We start from the raw sequence: 14,616 nt of genomic DNA, 5'->3' as shown, positions 1-14,616 counted from the left end.
AGGTGCATGAAAAAGGGAAGCAAGGCAAAGCAAATAACCCACTGTGGAGGTGGCGGTCGATCCGAGGTTGCTTGTTGTGGCGTTTCCCATAGCAACATGAGCACGTGATATGATCTACGCCTCATTCGGAAAACATATCAACAAGGATGCTACATCAGATTTAAGGACAGATGAAATATGAAAGTTATGAGAAAGTAGTAAGACTAACCTTGATTTATTCGTAGATGCTATAGACAAATCAAAGTCGAAACCTGGGCCATAATATGTACGCCATTCAATATATATTTCTACTACATCGTCTAATTCTTGCTGGTTTTTCAAACCCTCTATAACTCAATGTTGTTTCTTTAGCATATACGATGAATTAATCAATGATCTGGACTAGCTTTAGATACTTTGCCCTTATCTCCATCCAACATAGCACAAATTTTAAGTTCCAGAGGAGCAGGGCATGTTTATTCGAGGGACGTAGTTTTCCAACGGTTTATTTACGATCGAAGAGTAGGGAGGGATAATGCTGTAATATGTGCAAAGATGTTTCTTAAATGGGAAAATATGTGCATTACTACCGAATTGGATCTCATGAGATCCGAAAAAATTTAGGAAAATATCAAGAAGAAAACAACACGAGGATGTCACGATGGCACATCGCCCATAGTTAAAGAAAGTGTATCAAACGGCAAAAACCATGTTTAGAATGTGAATAGCTGCAAGATGGCAGAGAGAAGAAGAATTCATAACGACCTGTTACACCAGGACGAACATGGCCAGGCCGGCTGCGACAACTGTGGACAGCAGAGTAGGCAAATTAACCGAGGCCATACTCTCAGACAGATAATAGGCTGGATTATAAGATGTAGGCGTGGTGGAGTTCACAGTGCCGTTCCAGCAGTACCGATTGAAGCACTGGTTGCAAATATCCGGGAGTTTGGTACCCGTGCGCTCGAACGAGCGGCTGAGGATCGCACAGCCAACACAGGTTGACCAGTCCTTGTCAAGGGTGCTGTTGCCCATAGTGGCAACCTCGTAGCCATTGAGAATGATGTTGTCACGCTCAGTGTTGTCGGTGCTCAATTGGAAGGTTGAGATATTGGAATGGAAGGAGTAAGGGGCATTGGGGATGTACACGATGAGAGGTGTCGGTCCGGTCTGGTTGGCACTATCACAGCCAAAGAAAGAGGGGCGGGTGTTGAGGCCCAGGTTGACGAAGGTGTTCTGGTCTGGAACCGCAGGGAAGGCGGTGCCGTTGCCAATACCGCTGCTGTTCAGACTGCGCGCGTAGGTTGCAACGAGGGATGTACCGTTTGGCCAGAAATAGTCGGTATCGGCCGAGGAGTCGACGGCGAAAATGACATCGACATGGCGCTCAGGCTGGATAAGAGGATGCAGAGGGACGTTCTGTCCATCCTCTCCGCCATCAACGACGTCCAACATTTTTTGCGCAGCATACGGCGAGGAGTGCTCGTTGTATTTATAGAAGGGGTTGGGGTCGTAAGCAGCGATGTCGTTTTGATCCTTGTCCAACCCGTGCAAGATGTCGGTGAACACATCCTTTATGAAGCTGGGGAGCGAAGTGGTGTTAATCCGGAGAAGGAACTGGTTGAAGAGGGTGGAGGAGGTTCCGATCACGAAACCAGCATTGTCGAAACCACTGATGCAGCTCTCATTTTTCGGAAGCAAGCCGCCCTCGAATTTAGAGCCCAGGTACTTGAGAGGAGCGAAACCAAAGATCGTAGGATCAAAGGTGCCGAACTCCCAGGGGTTGAACTCATAGACGGTCGCGTTGCCGCCAACGACCAGCTCGTTGGGGTTACGACCATCTGCAACAACAAACGGCATGGGGTAGTCTCCATCCTGGAACGCAGGGGTGTCGGCAATGGAAGACCAGGTATAGCTGACTCCACCGTTGGTAGAGTTGAACATTTGATAGGAGAGTGCGCGGCCCCTGCTCAAGTTAATAAACACGTACATGTATCCCCGTAAACAGGGATAACATACCAAATATCAGTGAGAGAAGTCTCAAAGCCAGCCTTCTTCTTCGCCTCAGTAGCGTCAACAAGTTCCTTGTAGTAATTGGCAGAATCCAAAAGCTGGATACCACCGGTATCAGGACCCTCGAGGATCGAGTTTCCAAACTGCCAGATGGAACCATCCTTGTGCGTCTGCAGCTGATCGATGGTAGTAAAGTTATTGATGTAAATTGAACCCAGCAACCAACTGCCTCCACTCAGACCAGAGATATAGGTCGCAGACTGCAGTAGACCACCCAAATGCCCAGTGGCCGACGAATTGTACGTCCGACTATCGAAAGCCTTGACCGCACCGGCACCGTTCATCAGCGCACGCCATCCACCGCCCGAAACGGCAATACCGATATTTGGGAGGTTTGACGAGTTCCCGGAGTGTTTATCGAGGTAGCCAGCAACGTCATAATCACCGACTTTCACATGACCGAAGAAATCCTTCATCGCCGCCAGGGTCTTGCCGCGGCGAACCTTTAGCCATGATGTCTCGTTCGAGGACAGCTTCTCTGCGCTGCGAATTGTCGGTCGGTTTGCTGGGCAGCTGACGGATGTCGGCACGTACCCGTCGGGCGCATTGGGGAGAGCTCGTTGCACGCCCGCGAATGTGATATCATCGGAATTAAGCCCACCAGGAACAGCGATTGCGCCTGCGGGAAGATGGTGATTAGTGTGGAACAATACGTATTGTTTCGCGCGTGTACAGGTCCGATTAAGCCAAGAATGGTAACCCCATGAAAAGTAAAAAAAGAAAAATTAAGGCGAGAATCACTTACCGGGCAAGCCCAGAGCAATCGAGATCAGCGCAAAAGTCTTCATGGCGATCAAACCACAATTGCGACAGATCGCTAAGTGAAGAGAAAGGAATGATTTCTCATACCCTAGGGGGAGATACTTATGCACCCAGGGGGGAATACTTATGTGTCGGGCCCGCCGGAAGGTCAGCCAAGGCACCCGAGTAGTTCACTTCGTACCGTAGGTATGTTCATACGGGAATCACGAATCATTGCTGCCGAGTGGAGTAGAGTGATGTAGAATATGCCGGAGTCTCCGATTTACCCACTACGCATATGTAAAAAAAATCTTATTTGCTCTTTGAGGCGCAGACTTCAGCTCCTCCTAGATAGCAGATAACCCGTAGGGCTGCAAAGGGCTGCAACGGGGCTGATCCGAGGGTCGTCATGTGATATCACTGTGCTTACTTACATCCATGGATTATAAACTTATTACTAGGCATCTGCATTTCAGTAATCATTATTGGAGTTTCATTTCAGAAATGCCTAAAAGTGGATTTCAAATTACTCCAACGGTCGAAGGATCCATGATAACACGGGGATAACTTAGGGTCCGAGGTGGATATGGCATAAAAGATTCATCGAGACTCTCATTGGATTAAATCAAAATTATGCACAATCCAATTACATTCTACAGTTTCAGGTACAGTGTTGTATTCAAAGCGCTTGTAGCGTATAACTTAGGCATTAGGGTCTAATGGATGTATAATATACGATTGGATGGAGAAGAACTAATCGAACTGTTCCATTGAATTATTCGATAAAAGTGTTGGGTGATATCTTCAAGCTGTTGGGCTTGAAGACATCACCCAACACGGACATGGAGAACCAAGCCAACCTCCATCTCAGCCACGACCGGGGCTAACCTCGGCAATCTCCAACTGTGCCTGTGCCTGGCCCTTCCGGTGGTCGCTAGCCTGCACATCACCTTCGGGCAAGTTGTTTAACATATCCTCATCTCTATCTTGGCCCCAGAACTGGAGAATGAGAATGGTTCCACCGACAAAGGTCAAGAGCGAAGGATCCTGGTAAAGCGGTACCAATGTCTCAGAGATAGTAGCAGAGATTGTGTTGGTGAAAATACTGACAGCTTGAATGAGGGAACGCATATTGCGAGGCCCCTTGGAGTAGACATACTCCATTGAGGTAATTATGGCAAAGATCTCCGACAAAGCAATCAGAACGTAGGAACCTGTCTAGTCGGGTTGACGCTGCCATCCTCAGTGTAGCAGTTGTTGGCTTGGTAATCCGCAGGGCGAAGTATTGTAGATGTAGTACTGGATGACGGCAGCCCAGCACATAGAGAGCGACGCCAGCCAGAAAGGGTAATCTTCCTGATAGCGGTGAATTTAATGCCCATTTTGCGCAGCCCGGAACACAGGAATGTGTCGTAGATCGGGACGGATACGAGCAGCGCAAAGGGATCAAAATTTTTCACAACATCGTTTCGAAGGAACACTATCTAAGGTCATCCGGGAATCGGAGCTGAGACCCGACGCAAGGCGCTAGGGCATGAAGTTCATCAGCGGTTGGATCCTCATCACCAGCATCAAGGTTGAATGACCCGGAGATAATGCTTCTCTGGAATTCTTATTGGAAACTGGCTCACCTTGGCAACTGGGGTTGGCTGGCTCGACATCATGGACAGCGAGAGTGTCCAATTCCTGGCCGTTGGCCTCAGCTGCCGTCTTTGATGGAATAGGGACCAGTGCAAGATATGGAAGAAAAAGATGATGGGAAAGGTGATGGGGAAGATAATGGGTAAGAGAAAAAAAAAAAAACAATGGTAAAGACGCGAGCGGAAGAGGAGACAGAAGTAAACAGGCGAGGCAGAGATTCACATGTTGGAGACTGACTCAAAGGGGCCACCTCCTGTCTCGCTTCAATTACCTATAGAAAATCAATGGCTTTAATAGCACCCATGTATCTCCCCTCACTTTGATGCCCTCACAGCAAGACAACACTAGCCATGACCAAGGCGATATATCTCAATGTCAGGTTAATCAATGAACAAAAAATAGTAAATCAAGGCTTGCCATAGATGCAACATGTGCCGTATAACCTGTGGTGCTATTGTAGCCTTGTCACAGAATAGCTCCGAATGCTCCCTTTCTCAATATAGAGAAGGAAATGTAAGGCTGAAGTCAATGGAGCAAGCATTGTATTCTGCACAACACTTTCCTGAGCTCAAATTGACCCCGATACTGTAGTAAGGTGTAAGACATCGGGGTTTGGTCAAGCATAGACCTCTTTTGGGCAATTGAGATGAAAGTGAGATTCAATTGAGAATCCAATTGAGAGTCAACTGAGGTTTAACAAGATTGAAGTTAAGGAAGTGTAATAGTTAGCAATTGCATAGACCTCAGCTGGCGTATTAGTGTAAAGCTTGTAAGAAAGCTTGATACCTGCTTCCGATGTGTCTTTGGCATAGCCTTCTATGATACCATTCTCTGAGATTGAGTTAGAGCAATGCCATTCACCTCAATTCGTCTGCTCTAATATTATTCCATAATACGTTCTTCATGCAGGTGTCCACGGGTGACCGCTTTTCAAGTAACACCATTGTAATTGGAACAAGAAGGGAGGGCTGAGCCGCATAGTTGCAAGATAAAAGCTATCAGGTGGTTTAGTATGCCACAAATTATACTAGAGACAATATGATATCTAATATTTCCCACCTAGCAAGTTCTACGATGTTAAAAATAGGGCTTGGAGGTTGCAGGGTGAATACTGAATACTCTACTATACCCAAAGTGTTCTCGGATTTTACTCGCCAATATTAGACTGTAGTCACCCGGTGACTTTCACCGTCTGACCCTTCGAGCGCTCCTCGAAAAAGGGCACGGACTTTAGGGGGTGCAAATTATAACAGCGCACAGCAAGGGAGAGAACCCTGAAAGAGCCAACGAGACTATGCATGTGATACCAACCAACCAATGAGATATCTAAATTTTCAGCAAAGAATCCCCGAAGAACAGAGCTAGAACGCCAAGTCAAGATGGCAATACTTGCCACAGAGACGTGCTCATCTTCTCAGCCCTGCCTTGGCCTATGGTATGTATAGATCTAACAGCTCAAGTCCACACAATATTCACTGTAAAACAAGTTCTTCCTGCTCTAGTACTTGGCCAAGCAAGCGCCTTTGAGATCACTTACCTATTTAGGCTAAGCTATCGCCATTAGACAAATTAGAGAGTCAACACCCAGCACCTACCCGTATTTCACCCATGCTCCAAGAAGTCCAAAATATGTCAGCACAGGTGACTCCTTGCTGCAAGTACACGGGCATAAGTCCGGGGTGTTTGGGTACCCAACGGGTAATTAAGGCATCCCAGCAAGCGAACATACCAGCGCATGCAAGATACCATGTACGATACTATGTATAGAATATCACCAAAGAGCATGACTAGTTATTAGTTACCCTTATAGAAGCCCAGCCTTGGAATATTCACCCTATGACCAACCGCGAGATGATTGGTTGCCAACTCTATTCCCATTGGATACCAAACAATCAACATCCAGCACGATCAACTCTGATTGGTTCCAGTTCTCCGCATCTTCCCCAGACTTGATGTCAGTCGATTGGTTTCCATGGCGGCTGAATAGATCTGGATTTTTCTTGGATGTGTTGATGACGATTACAATGGCCACGTAGTTTATCACCGATACTTGATTTTCGGGTTACTAGATTTAGCATTGTTTTTTCAACAGTATCCTTAACACTTCATCTTCGGATTGAACCTTAAGTTCGTTGATCACCCTTGTCGGGAGGTCAGGTGGTGAATTCCCTCGCTTTGAATATGTGGTACGCTCCGACTGGATGGCTGTACGCGGTTATTTCTGCGTGGAAGTTTTCGAGATTCGGGTTCTTGGTGCCGGGTAATCTCTACAAGGCTACCTATGACAATAAATATATGTCATTGCGTTCGACCATGAGATTTGAATGCCGATCTCAACAAAGTGGGTTAAGATTTACATGCAGCTAAACTCTACAGAGATGAAACAGTTGAGTTGAAACAATTATTATTCGAGCGATTTGTAGTCTAACGTCATCACATCCAACTTTGGATCTTAAATCCGCAAAGCGAATCGCTATCAATGAAAATCAAACAAAAAAACCAAACACGCTATTTCCGGCCCATGACCCAAAAGAAGAAGACGCAGAACGCCATGCAATGAGAGACCAAATAAGATGGTCATGCGCACTGATTGAAAAGGCAAAATTAAACAACAGCCATCAATCTACCATGCGGCGTGGCCTCCATCCATGCGCAGGTCGCTTCCAGTCATGAAGCTGCTAGCATCGCTGAGCAGGAAGACGGCGGCGCCACGGTACTCTTCCGGTCGGGAGAGACGGCCGAGCATGTTCTCTTTGGGCCACTGGGTGCGGCGCTCGGGGTACTCGATGAACAGCTTCTCAACCATAGCGGTGACAATGTAGCCAGGGGAAATGGTGTTGACACGGATGTTGTAAGCGCCCCATTCGGCAGCGAGGTTGCGGGCGAGCTGGATGACAGCAGCCTTGCTAGCGTTATATGCGGGGCAAATAAGACCCTGTAGGGAAAATATGTTAGATTGTTGACCAAGTAGAAGAATGGGATGTGGCATTAAGCGGGGGAAATAATCCATAAAAGAATTCCAGTCTGGGCAGGGAGGCACTAGGCCTATACCGACAACTTGAAAGCGAAATGGGATGGAAAAGGTGAAGGGTAAGACGAAGGAGGGGAGTGGGAACGTACTCGATTGGCGACAGTACCGCTCATAGAGGCGATCATAGCGATGCTACCTCCATTTCCAAAGCGAATCATTTGCTTAGCAACAGCCTGGGAGGTCATGAACACTCCCGTGACGTTGACCTCGAACATGGTGTTGCTGTCCTTGGCTGAGTATTCGAGCGCTGGGGTCTCCTGCTGGATACCTGCTGCGGCGACGAGGCCATCCATACGGCCCTCATCATTGGCGATGGTCTCGATGACACTGTTCAGAAGTTCTGTGTCACGCACGTCAATACGACGGTAGTGCAACTCGGTGCCAAGCTCCTTTGCGCGTTGCTGGATCTGCTCGAACTCGGGGGCCTGTAATTGATTGATTGTTAGTTCATTGCTGACATATGAAGGAAAGACCTCGTGATTGTATGAACCAGAATCGAGGGATGTAGAAACTTACCGGTTCTTCCAGACGGTCGAGTGCGTATACTTTCGCTCCGGCTTCCAAAAGTGCCTCTGCTTGGACCAATCCTAGACCCCGAGCAGCACCTGAAACAAGCACCACCTTTCCAGCCAGACTGAACTCGGGCATTCTGGACTTCTGACCCATCACGACGGGTTGGGCGGTCATAGGAGCAGTGGGAGCTGTGGTGGTTTCGATGGAGACAGACATTGCGATATATAGTAGATATTAGATGGGAGTAATAATAGAAGGGATATTATAAGACGTCAAAGCTGATTAGCCTGATTGTTTTGTGTACAGATAAAGAAGAAAGAATATGATTCAGTTGATGAAGTACCATGGACCAGAGAATCAACTTCCTTTAAATATCTTTTGACCGACAAGTTCAAACCGGACCAAGATCAAAGCGCCCCAGACGTGTCTCGTGAGCAGAAAGAAACTGAAAGCCGGCCGAAACAGGAAATCCAGACATGGGCCAAGCGGATTGGGTCCAGACCTGGAATGTGGGCTAAACGGCTGTGGCGAGGCATACGCAACCCTACAAACAGACTCGATTAGCGCATAGAATGATAATTCAAGTTGTATAGAACAAGGATGTATATCAATTGATCAAGGAAATGAATTTGCCACTTTTGTGTTCTCTTTTCATTGTCTCTTGTCATTGTCAAAATTTGTTCTTCTAGCAATAATATTGAATAACTATGTCGAATTTTAGAGATAGTTCAACAGGAGTAATAGTCACCAGACATGGAATTCACGATAGTTCGGAACCTAAGGGATGGATGGGGCCGGATTTCTGTTTTAGGAAAGCCGTCTGGGGACAGAGAACCCGGGGAACCCCCCAACGCCACTCTAATAATTTTGACCTCATTATTTTTTTCTTTCTTGGTTTTGGGGGAAAATATCCAGGTGACCTGGGAAAGAAAACTACACGTACATCTTACGCTGCCGAGACTCCGAGTCTTCTAGAAATCTTCCAAGCTTCAATGTACTATCCGGGGTCAGGTGGCTATTTGCAGATCAATTGAATCTCTACCAATCACATCAGTACATATGGCGTGTGATATCCGTTCCTGTCTCGTTCCTGTCCGATCGCCCCGGCTCCAAGGTGGCGGCCCGGGCGAAGAGAGAATCATTGGTCAATTGCTATATTAGGATCTGAAGATTTTTCATAAAATTTAAAAATTACAATCTTACATTTCCAATTAGGATATAGTCAGTGAAAATCATTGGTACAAGTTCAATTGAATCATGCAGAACAGTTCTGAAAGTCTGTACTCTGTACGAATTGTATGCGGGGGATACATAAACTAAAATTAGTTGAAATGCAAAGCCCTGGAGAGTCCAGACTCTCTCTTCTATAGAATTAAGGTCATATAGCTTATCTTAGTATAACCCTGCATAAGGGACACCTGACCATCAGAATCTTCAACTCCTTACTCAATGGGGAGATTCCGAAGTTTCCACTTTTTCTGTTCTCGTGATATCTTGCTAACATCCCTGGATCTAGCCTCTCTATCGGTGTGCAAGCCGCGTTTCCACCTTATTTGTACCCGAAACGGCTGACGAAACCCCCACACTCTGGATTCCGGGTAAACGCTGGCAAGGGGAAATCGGTGAATTTGTCGGTGCTTTCACTTTTTTTTTTTTCTTTGTTTGTCAGAATCTGGTCTGGCCGGTTCTTCCCCCTGTCGTGCACTTCTCGGACCTGCCCCGAGTGGCTCGGGGCTTCAACCCGCAGGAACTGTTCGTGGGATACTCCGTACATATGCACGGGTCGATGTTGTCGGTGTAAAAGTGGTCGGCTAAGAAAGGAAATTCCCATCAGTTGGGGGTTTCTCAATTGCCGCCGGACCCTTTCTTTTTCGGTCTTGGCTATGAGCTTTGACATAGTCAAGTACTTGTGTAGATATTTGCTACCTAACTACATGTATGTAGTATTATAAAATGATCTGTGTAGCGTTGTCTTGCACCCTATGTTCCCCTCGCTTTTCATTTCTTGCTACAGTACATGAGGATTTCGTACTATAACAAGTACTGCAGGCTAAAGAATTTATCTATCATTTCAAATAATTATAGATTACTGTGGGCATGATCATCTATATACGTTGAAAACAAGTTAGTAGAGCTGTGTGGGATGGGAACAACAACTTAGGTACAATTTGTTCCCAAATTATGGTACACAGTTAGATCAAGTCCCTTGGAATCACCCAAAACTTAGCACTAAATTGACTTCAAAGCTTGACCTTAGCCTTACATGATATCCCATGCGAACATTTGTACCCAGGAGAAACTTGGTGGATCAAGCGGGGGTCCTGCCGAGCCCTACATATAGGGTCTAAGTTAAGGATAAGCATCTGCATGCGTCCACTGGTACAAGGTAGATCGCGATGATCATAACCTCATGAGTAGGAAAAGCAAATTAGTCTCACCAATGACTGGCTTGCTCTTACAGAGTACATCTATTCTTGATGACAACTCTCAACACTGTTCTGGGGAAACTGAAGTCAAGTCGAATGGGATTATGTAGATTAGACATATTAGCCAGAATACCTGACCAATACACAACCATCCAATGCACTAGGTTGCGCAACAAAAATCACCTCAAGATGCCGAAGTTTTCTTCGGTGCTATGTACAATGCTCTGTCCTCGCTGTTTCCATACAAATACAGTTGCCAAGATCCAGTTCTGAGTAACATTAAGAGACGGAAACTGAAAATAGAAAAGCACAAACGTGATATCGCATAATATGCAGATTCACACAAGAATAAAAGAAAAAGGGCTGTTCAGCCACAATGGGAGAATGTCTCAAAGATGAGATAGCTCAAGCATTCACACATAAATGAAAACATAAAACTCCATATTGACGCCGGTTCCAAGGAAAATGTAGATATCGTGAGATGTGAAAGGGGACAAAATCAGAAGAAAAGGGAGGAGATGCGAAATGCGATGTTAGGTGAAACAGAACAATCACCAAAGTCGGGTTCGTGTTTGATTTTTGAGTTTGATGAGTCTCCAGAGGTAGCATATGACTATGCTTCACGGTAACCCCAAATGCGTTTTTGTTCACTCACCCACCACTTGCCAACTAGCTCGGCGTTCGTGAGCCACTCAGCGGACTCAGCGCCATATTTAGGCTCGACCTCTTCGATAAGCTCCTCAAGAGTCCATGCCTTGGTGAAGTGGGTTTCACCGGGGTCGTCGCCTAGGTGGGTGAATGTATACTCGAATCCATCCTTCAGCGGAAGGATGAGACGGTATGGGACATCGGCTGCCATGATGGAGAGCATCGAGCCACCAGCGTTGATCAGACCGATATTCCAAACAAGACGTTTGGCTGGGGCTGCTGGGTGGGACCGGGGTCCGTGCCGGGTGTCTTCTCGCTCGTGCTCCGGATGCTCATCGGGGTGGGGATGGTGATGGGAGTCACGGCGGTGGTGTGGTTCCTCCATAGAAGAGAGGAAGGGACGTAGGAGAGACTGGCCTTGATACTCTGGGAGGAGTGAAGAGGCGATCTCGGAGTCACGCTCGTCCAAGGAGTTCGACTGCACGAGCAGATCCAGAATAGTGGGGACGATGGTGAGGGCGGTTGCGTTGGCGGTGATGTCCACTCGAGGCATATGCGGATGGTGGAAGACCAAGGGTACACGGAAGTTGCTAATATGGCCATTCTCATACGTGCCGGTCATGTCCTTGTTATCTTCGCCGAAGGCTTGGCCGTGGTCTCCAACGACAACGACTAGAGTCTCGTTGGCGATCCCCGTTTGATCCAGCATGGTCATAATGTCCCCAAGCCAATTGTCCACGAAGCGGGCGGCATTCAGGTAGTTGTTCATCAGGTCGTGGTTGATGTTCCCCTGGTCGCTCATGTATGGCTCTTTCTCGAAATCTTCTGGCGTACTCCAAGGGTGATGGGTCGTGCTAGTCACATGTGAAAAGAACATGCGGGTTTTGTTATTTGCAGCTTCCTCGAATAGATCTAACACGTATGGTCGCAGTTCAGTCTCCGCATAGCCAAAGTAGTTGATCTCTTCGCCCTTAGCTTTGTATTTCGCTTGCGGTGATACTAGATCACTCTTGACGACCTTGTGCTTAAAGCCCATGTTTTCATTCAGCACGTCCTGACGGTCGTAGTCATCCGTAATTGATTGCATGAAGACAGACTTCCAGGGGTTCTTTAGAGCCGCAGAATTACTCTCCGAAGAGTTCTCCCGGCGCTGCTCCGATTGCGACTTGCCTTGATTGAACAGATCGAATATCTGTGGCAAGCATGGCTGATAAATTTCTAGCAGAGACTCCTCTAGCAGATCCACCGGCAGAGGGTTCACACCACAGTGACTTCCCAAAACACTTTTGAAAGTTAAGGAGCTACCTGTCATGGCACCACGGACATTAAGTCCTCCCATACCTTCTTGTGGCGGGTTCTGCCACGGAGAGTGGCTCAAGTCGACCTTCTTCCCCTTGCTATCGGTTGCGTACTCGCCTGTCAGCTGTTGAGCCACCGGGGTCATTGTGACCAGACGATCAATGGCCTCGTTGATTTTCTCCTTCTTATGAGACGCGACTAGGCCATCGAACAACGGGGTACCCTGCTGTGTGGGGAAAAGTTCCTTGCGGCCACTTTCGAGTGTTAATAGCACTATGTGGTTGACCTCAACGGAGTGCTCTTTGAAAGCCTTTTGGAGGGGCTCATAAATTTCGCCACCCAAATTTGTGATCATTAGCGGATCATTTTTCGGGTCGTAGAATCCCTGATCACTAGCGCAAACAAAAGAATAATGATTGTCCTTCTCTGCACGGTCACTCGGGCTGAGGTCCCAGCGGCTGAATCCTCGGGGCGGATTTTCGGGAAGCCATGTAGCTCGTGACCATTGTTCCACAAACGTCGAGTCCGGTTGGAATTGAGGACGCGACACCCCATTATCGTCCGTGATCATCAGAGGGAATGGCCTGGTGGGCTCGCGACATCCTTCCACCGTCGCTGTCTTTTTCTGGAAAGCGTCGAGCAGTGTCAATGGTAGAGCTCCGGAGATATGATCATATGGTATAGCGGGCCTAGTTATTTCCAAGAAAATGAGCGAGACACAAACGGCGACTGCGGGAATAATGCGGCGGAACGACCGGAGGTCCACCGAGGCCATGCACGACTTGCTAGGGGCGGTAATTAATGTATAACGCGCTTTGAATCCCCCCACGCACAGGTCTCGGATCGCCTGCAAGCCTAGACCGGTGATGTTGTACAAATGCGAATGAACCATCCAGGCCACCAATCCTAGAACGGTGGCCGCAGCGGACACAGTTGAGATACCGCTGAGGAGAATTTTCATCGCCGCCGGATCGCTTAGGAAGCTACCACCAGCTGCCCAGGCGACCTCGGCACCGGTCTGCATAAAGAACCCAAACTGGATAGAAGAAGCACCCCATGTGATCAAGCTGGAGTATTAGTGTTAGATCATGTTGTGCAGATTTCGTCTTGTCCTCCATTTTGGTCTTCGGGTATTCGAGGGTAAACATACGACAGTGCCCCTCCCAATCCAGTCGAGAGCCATTGCCATCGACTTTCTGGCGTATGAAAGCGTAACAAGACTCGCACGAAGATGATAACTAAGACATCCGGAAGAATAAGGGTAGGCGAGTAGAGGACGAAATAGAGAAACGGTAATGACTGAAAGTGTAGCGCAATATGTAAAGCCTTGGAGGCGAGGCCACTCACGACGAGAGCAGAGAAAAGGAAGGGCGACAAAGCTGGTAAGAGGGCAAAGATGGACATATTGGAATCATTTCATTTGTACACTGGAATTGCGCAGTTGGTAAGGAGAAGAAATTAAGGAGAGTTGAAATGGTAAACAGAGACAAGAAGGTGAGAGGAGTAAAAGGAAGAGTGAACAGAATAACAGAACAAGACTAATTAGGCGATAGGAAACTGTGCACGCGACTCAGAAAAAGAGGCTCCGAAATACCCCAAATGCTTATTTTCCGGTTTCTTTCCTTTTTTTTCCAATCGTTTGAAATTTACATCATTCTTTTTATTACGCTAGAACCTCATTCTCCATATTAAAATGGCACCATTTCAACCTGTTTTGGATACAAGTGGACCTGATGAGAGACATAAAGCGGCTGTACAGGTTCCAACATTATTATGCCTCTAATTGTGTAGCCACCAAGTGGACCCTGCATTACACTATTCCACAATGATTCGCTCTTTCGGTGAAACAGAGAACTAATAATACAATAAGTTACAACAGTTCTAAAAAAAAGGGGGTAATTCAATTACAAGCGGGACTTTCTAATGAGTTCCAAGGGTCCGAAGGTTCCTGGTTCCAAACTTTTAAAAAGGGGGAACATGTTCGAGAGCTTCTGCATAAAATCCGGGGAACGGTGATTTACGATTCCCGTTCTCTCCCCACTTCCATTTATATTGCTACTATGTATCGGGAAATGACGATCCGATCTTGAGATCCCGTGTCTCTCAGATCTTGTGGGGAGGGTTTCATAAATAGTTTGCAATATACAATACCCGTATCGGCTATCTAGGGGTGAGGTTGGAGATTCCGCAGGATTTGCCTTGAAAATGCTTGGCAATACATCCTGCAGGAGACTTGTAGAAAGACCTGTACGACCTGTATCTTCA

General features: G+C 47.1%; 4 protein-coding genes across 4 annotated transcripts; all 4 read right to left on the bottom strand.

The window, feature by feature from the left end:
- Positions 1-747: 747 nt before the first annotated feature.
- PGRI_038130 (lysophospholipase family protein) lies at positions 748-2,840 on the bottom strand (the record flags this gene model as incomplete). The annotated part of the gene is made up of 4 exons (XM_040791526.1): positions 748-1,945; positions 1,999-2,535; positions 2,587-2,671; positions 2,798-2,840. 4 exons carry the CDS (start codon positions 2,838-2,840, stop codon positions 748-750), a joined length of 1,863 nt encoding a protein of 620 aa, XP_040645603.1.
- Positions 2,841-3,660: 820 nt separating this feature from the next.
- Positions 3,661-3,957, bottom strand: PGRI_038120 (uncharacterized protein; the record flags this gene model as incomplete). Its single annotated transcript, XM_040791525.1, has 1 exon — positions 3,661-3,957. The coding sequence occupies one exon, from the start codon at positions 3,955-3,957 to the stop codon at positions 3,661-3,663; it is 297 nt and encodes a 98-aa protein (XP_040645602.1).
- A 3,100-nt stretch (positions 3,958-7,057) lies between these two features.
- Positions 7,058-8,194, bottom strand: PGRI_038110 (putative short chain dehydrogenase; the record flags this gene model as incomplete). Its single annotated transcript, XM_040791524.1, has 3 exons — positions 7,058-7,369; positions 7,555-7,890; positions 7,982-8,194. 3 exons carry the CDS (start codon positions 8,192-8,194, stop codon positions 7,058-7,060), a joined length of 861 nt encoding a protein of 286 aa, XP_040645601.1.
- Positions 8,195-11,017: 2,823 nt separating this feature from the next.
- Positions 11,018-13,755, bottom strand: PGRI_038100 (Alkaline phosphatase-like, alpha/beta/alpha; the record flags this gene model as incomplete). The annotated part of the gene is made up of 3 exons (XM_040791523.1): positions 11,018-13,136; positions 13,185-13,418; positions 13,502-13,755. 3 exons carry the CDS (start codon positions 13,753-13,755, stop codon positions 11,018-11,020), a joined length of 2,607 nt encoding a protein of 868 aa, XP_040645600.1.
- Between the last annotated feature and the right edge of the window lie 861 nt (positions 13,756-14,616).

Source organism: Penicillium griseofulvum (genome assembly GCF_001561935.1).
Source record: "Penicillium griseofulvum strain PG3 chromosome Unknown contig_86, whole genome shotgun sequence".
In the NCBI taxonomy this organism is placed as follows: Eukaryota; Fungi; Ascomycota; class Eurotiomycetes; order Eurotiales; family Aspergillaceae; genus Penicillium; species Penicillium griseofulvum.
The sequence above is the reverse complement of the archived record's forward strand: the minus strand, read 5'-3'. Positions and strand labels throughout refer to the sequence as shown.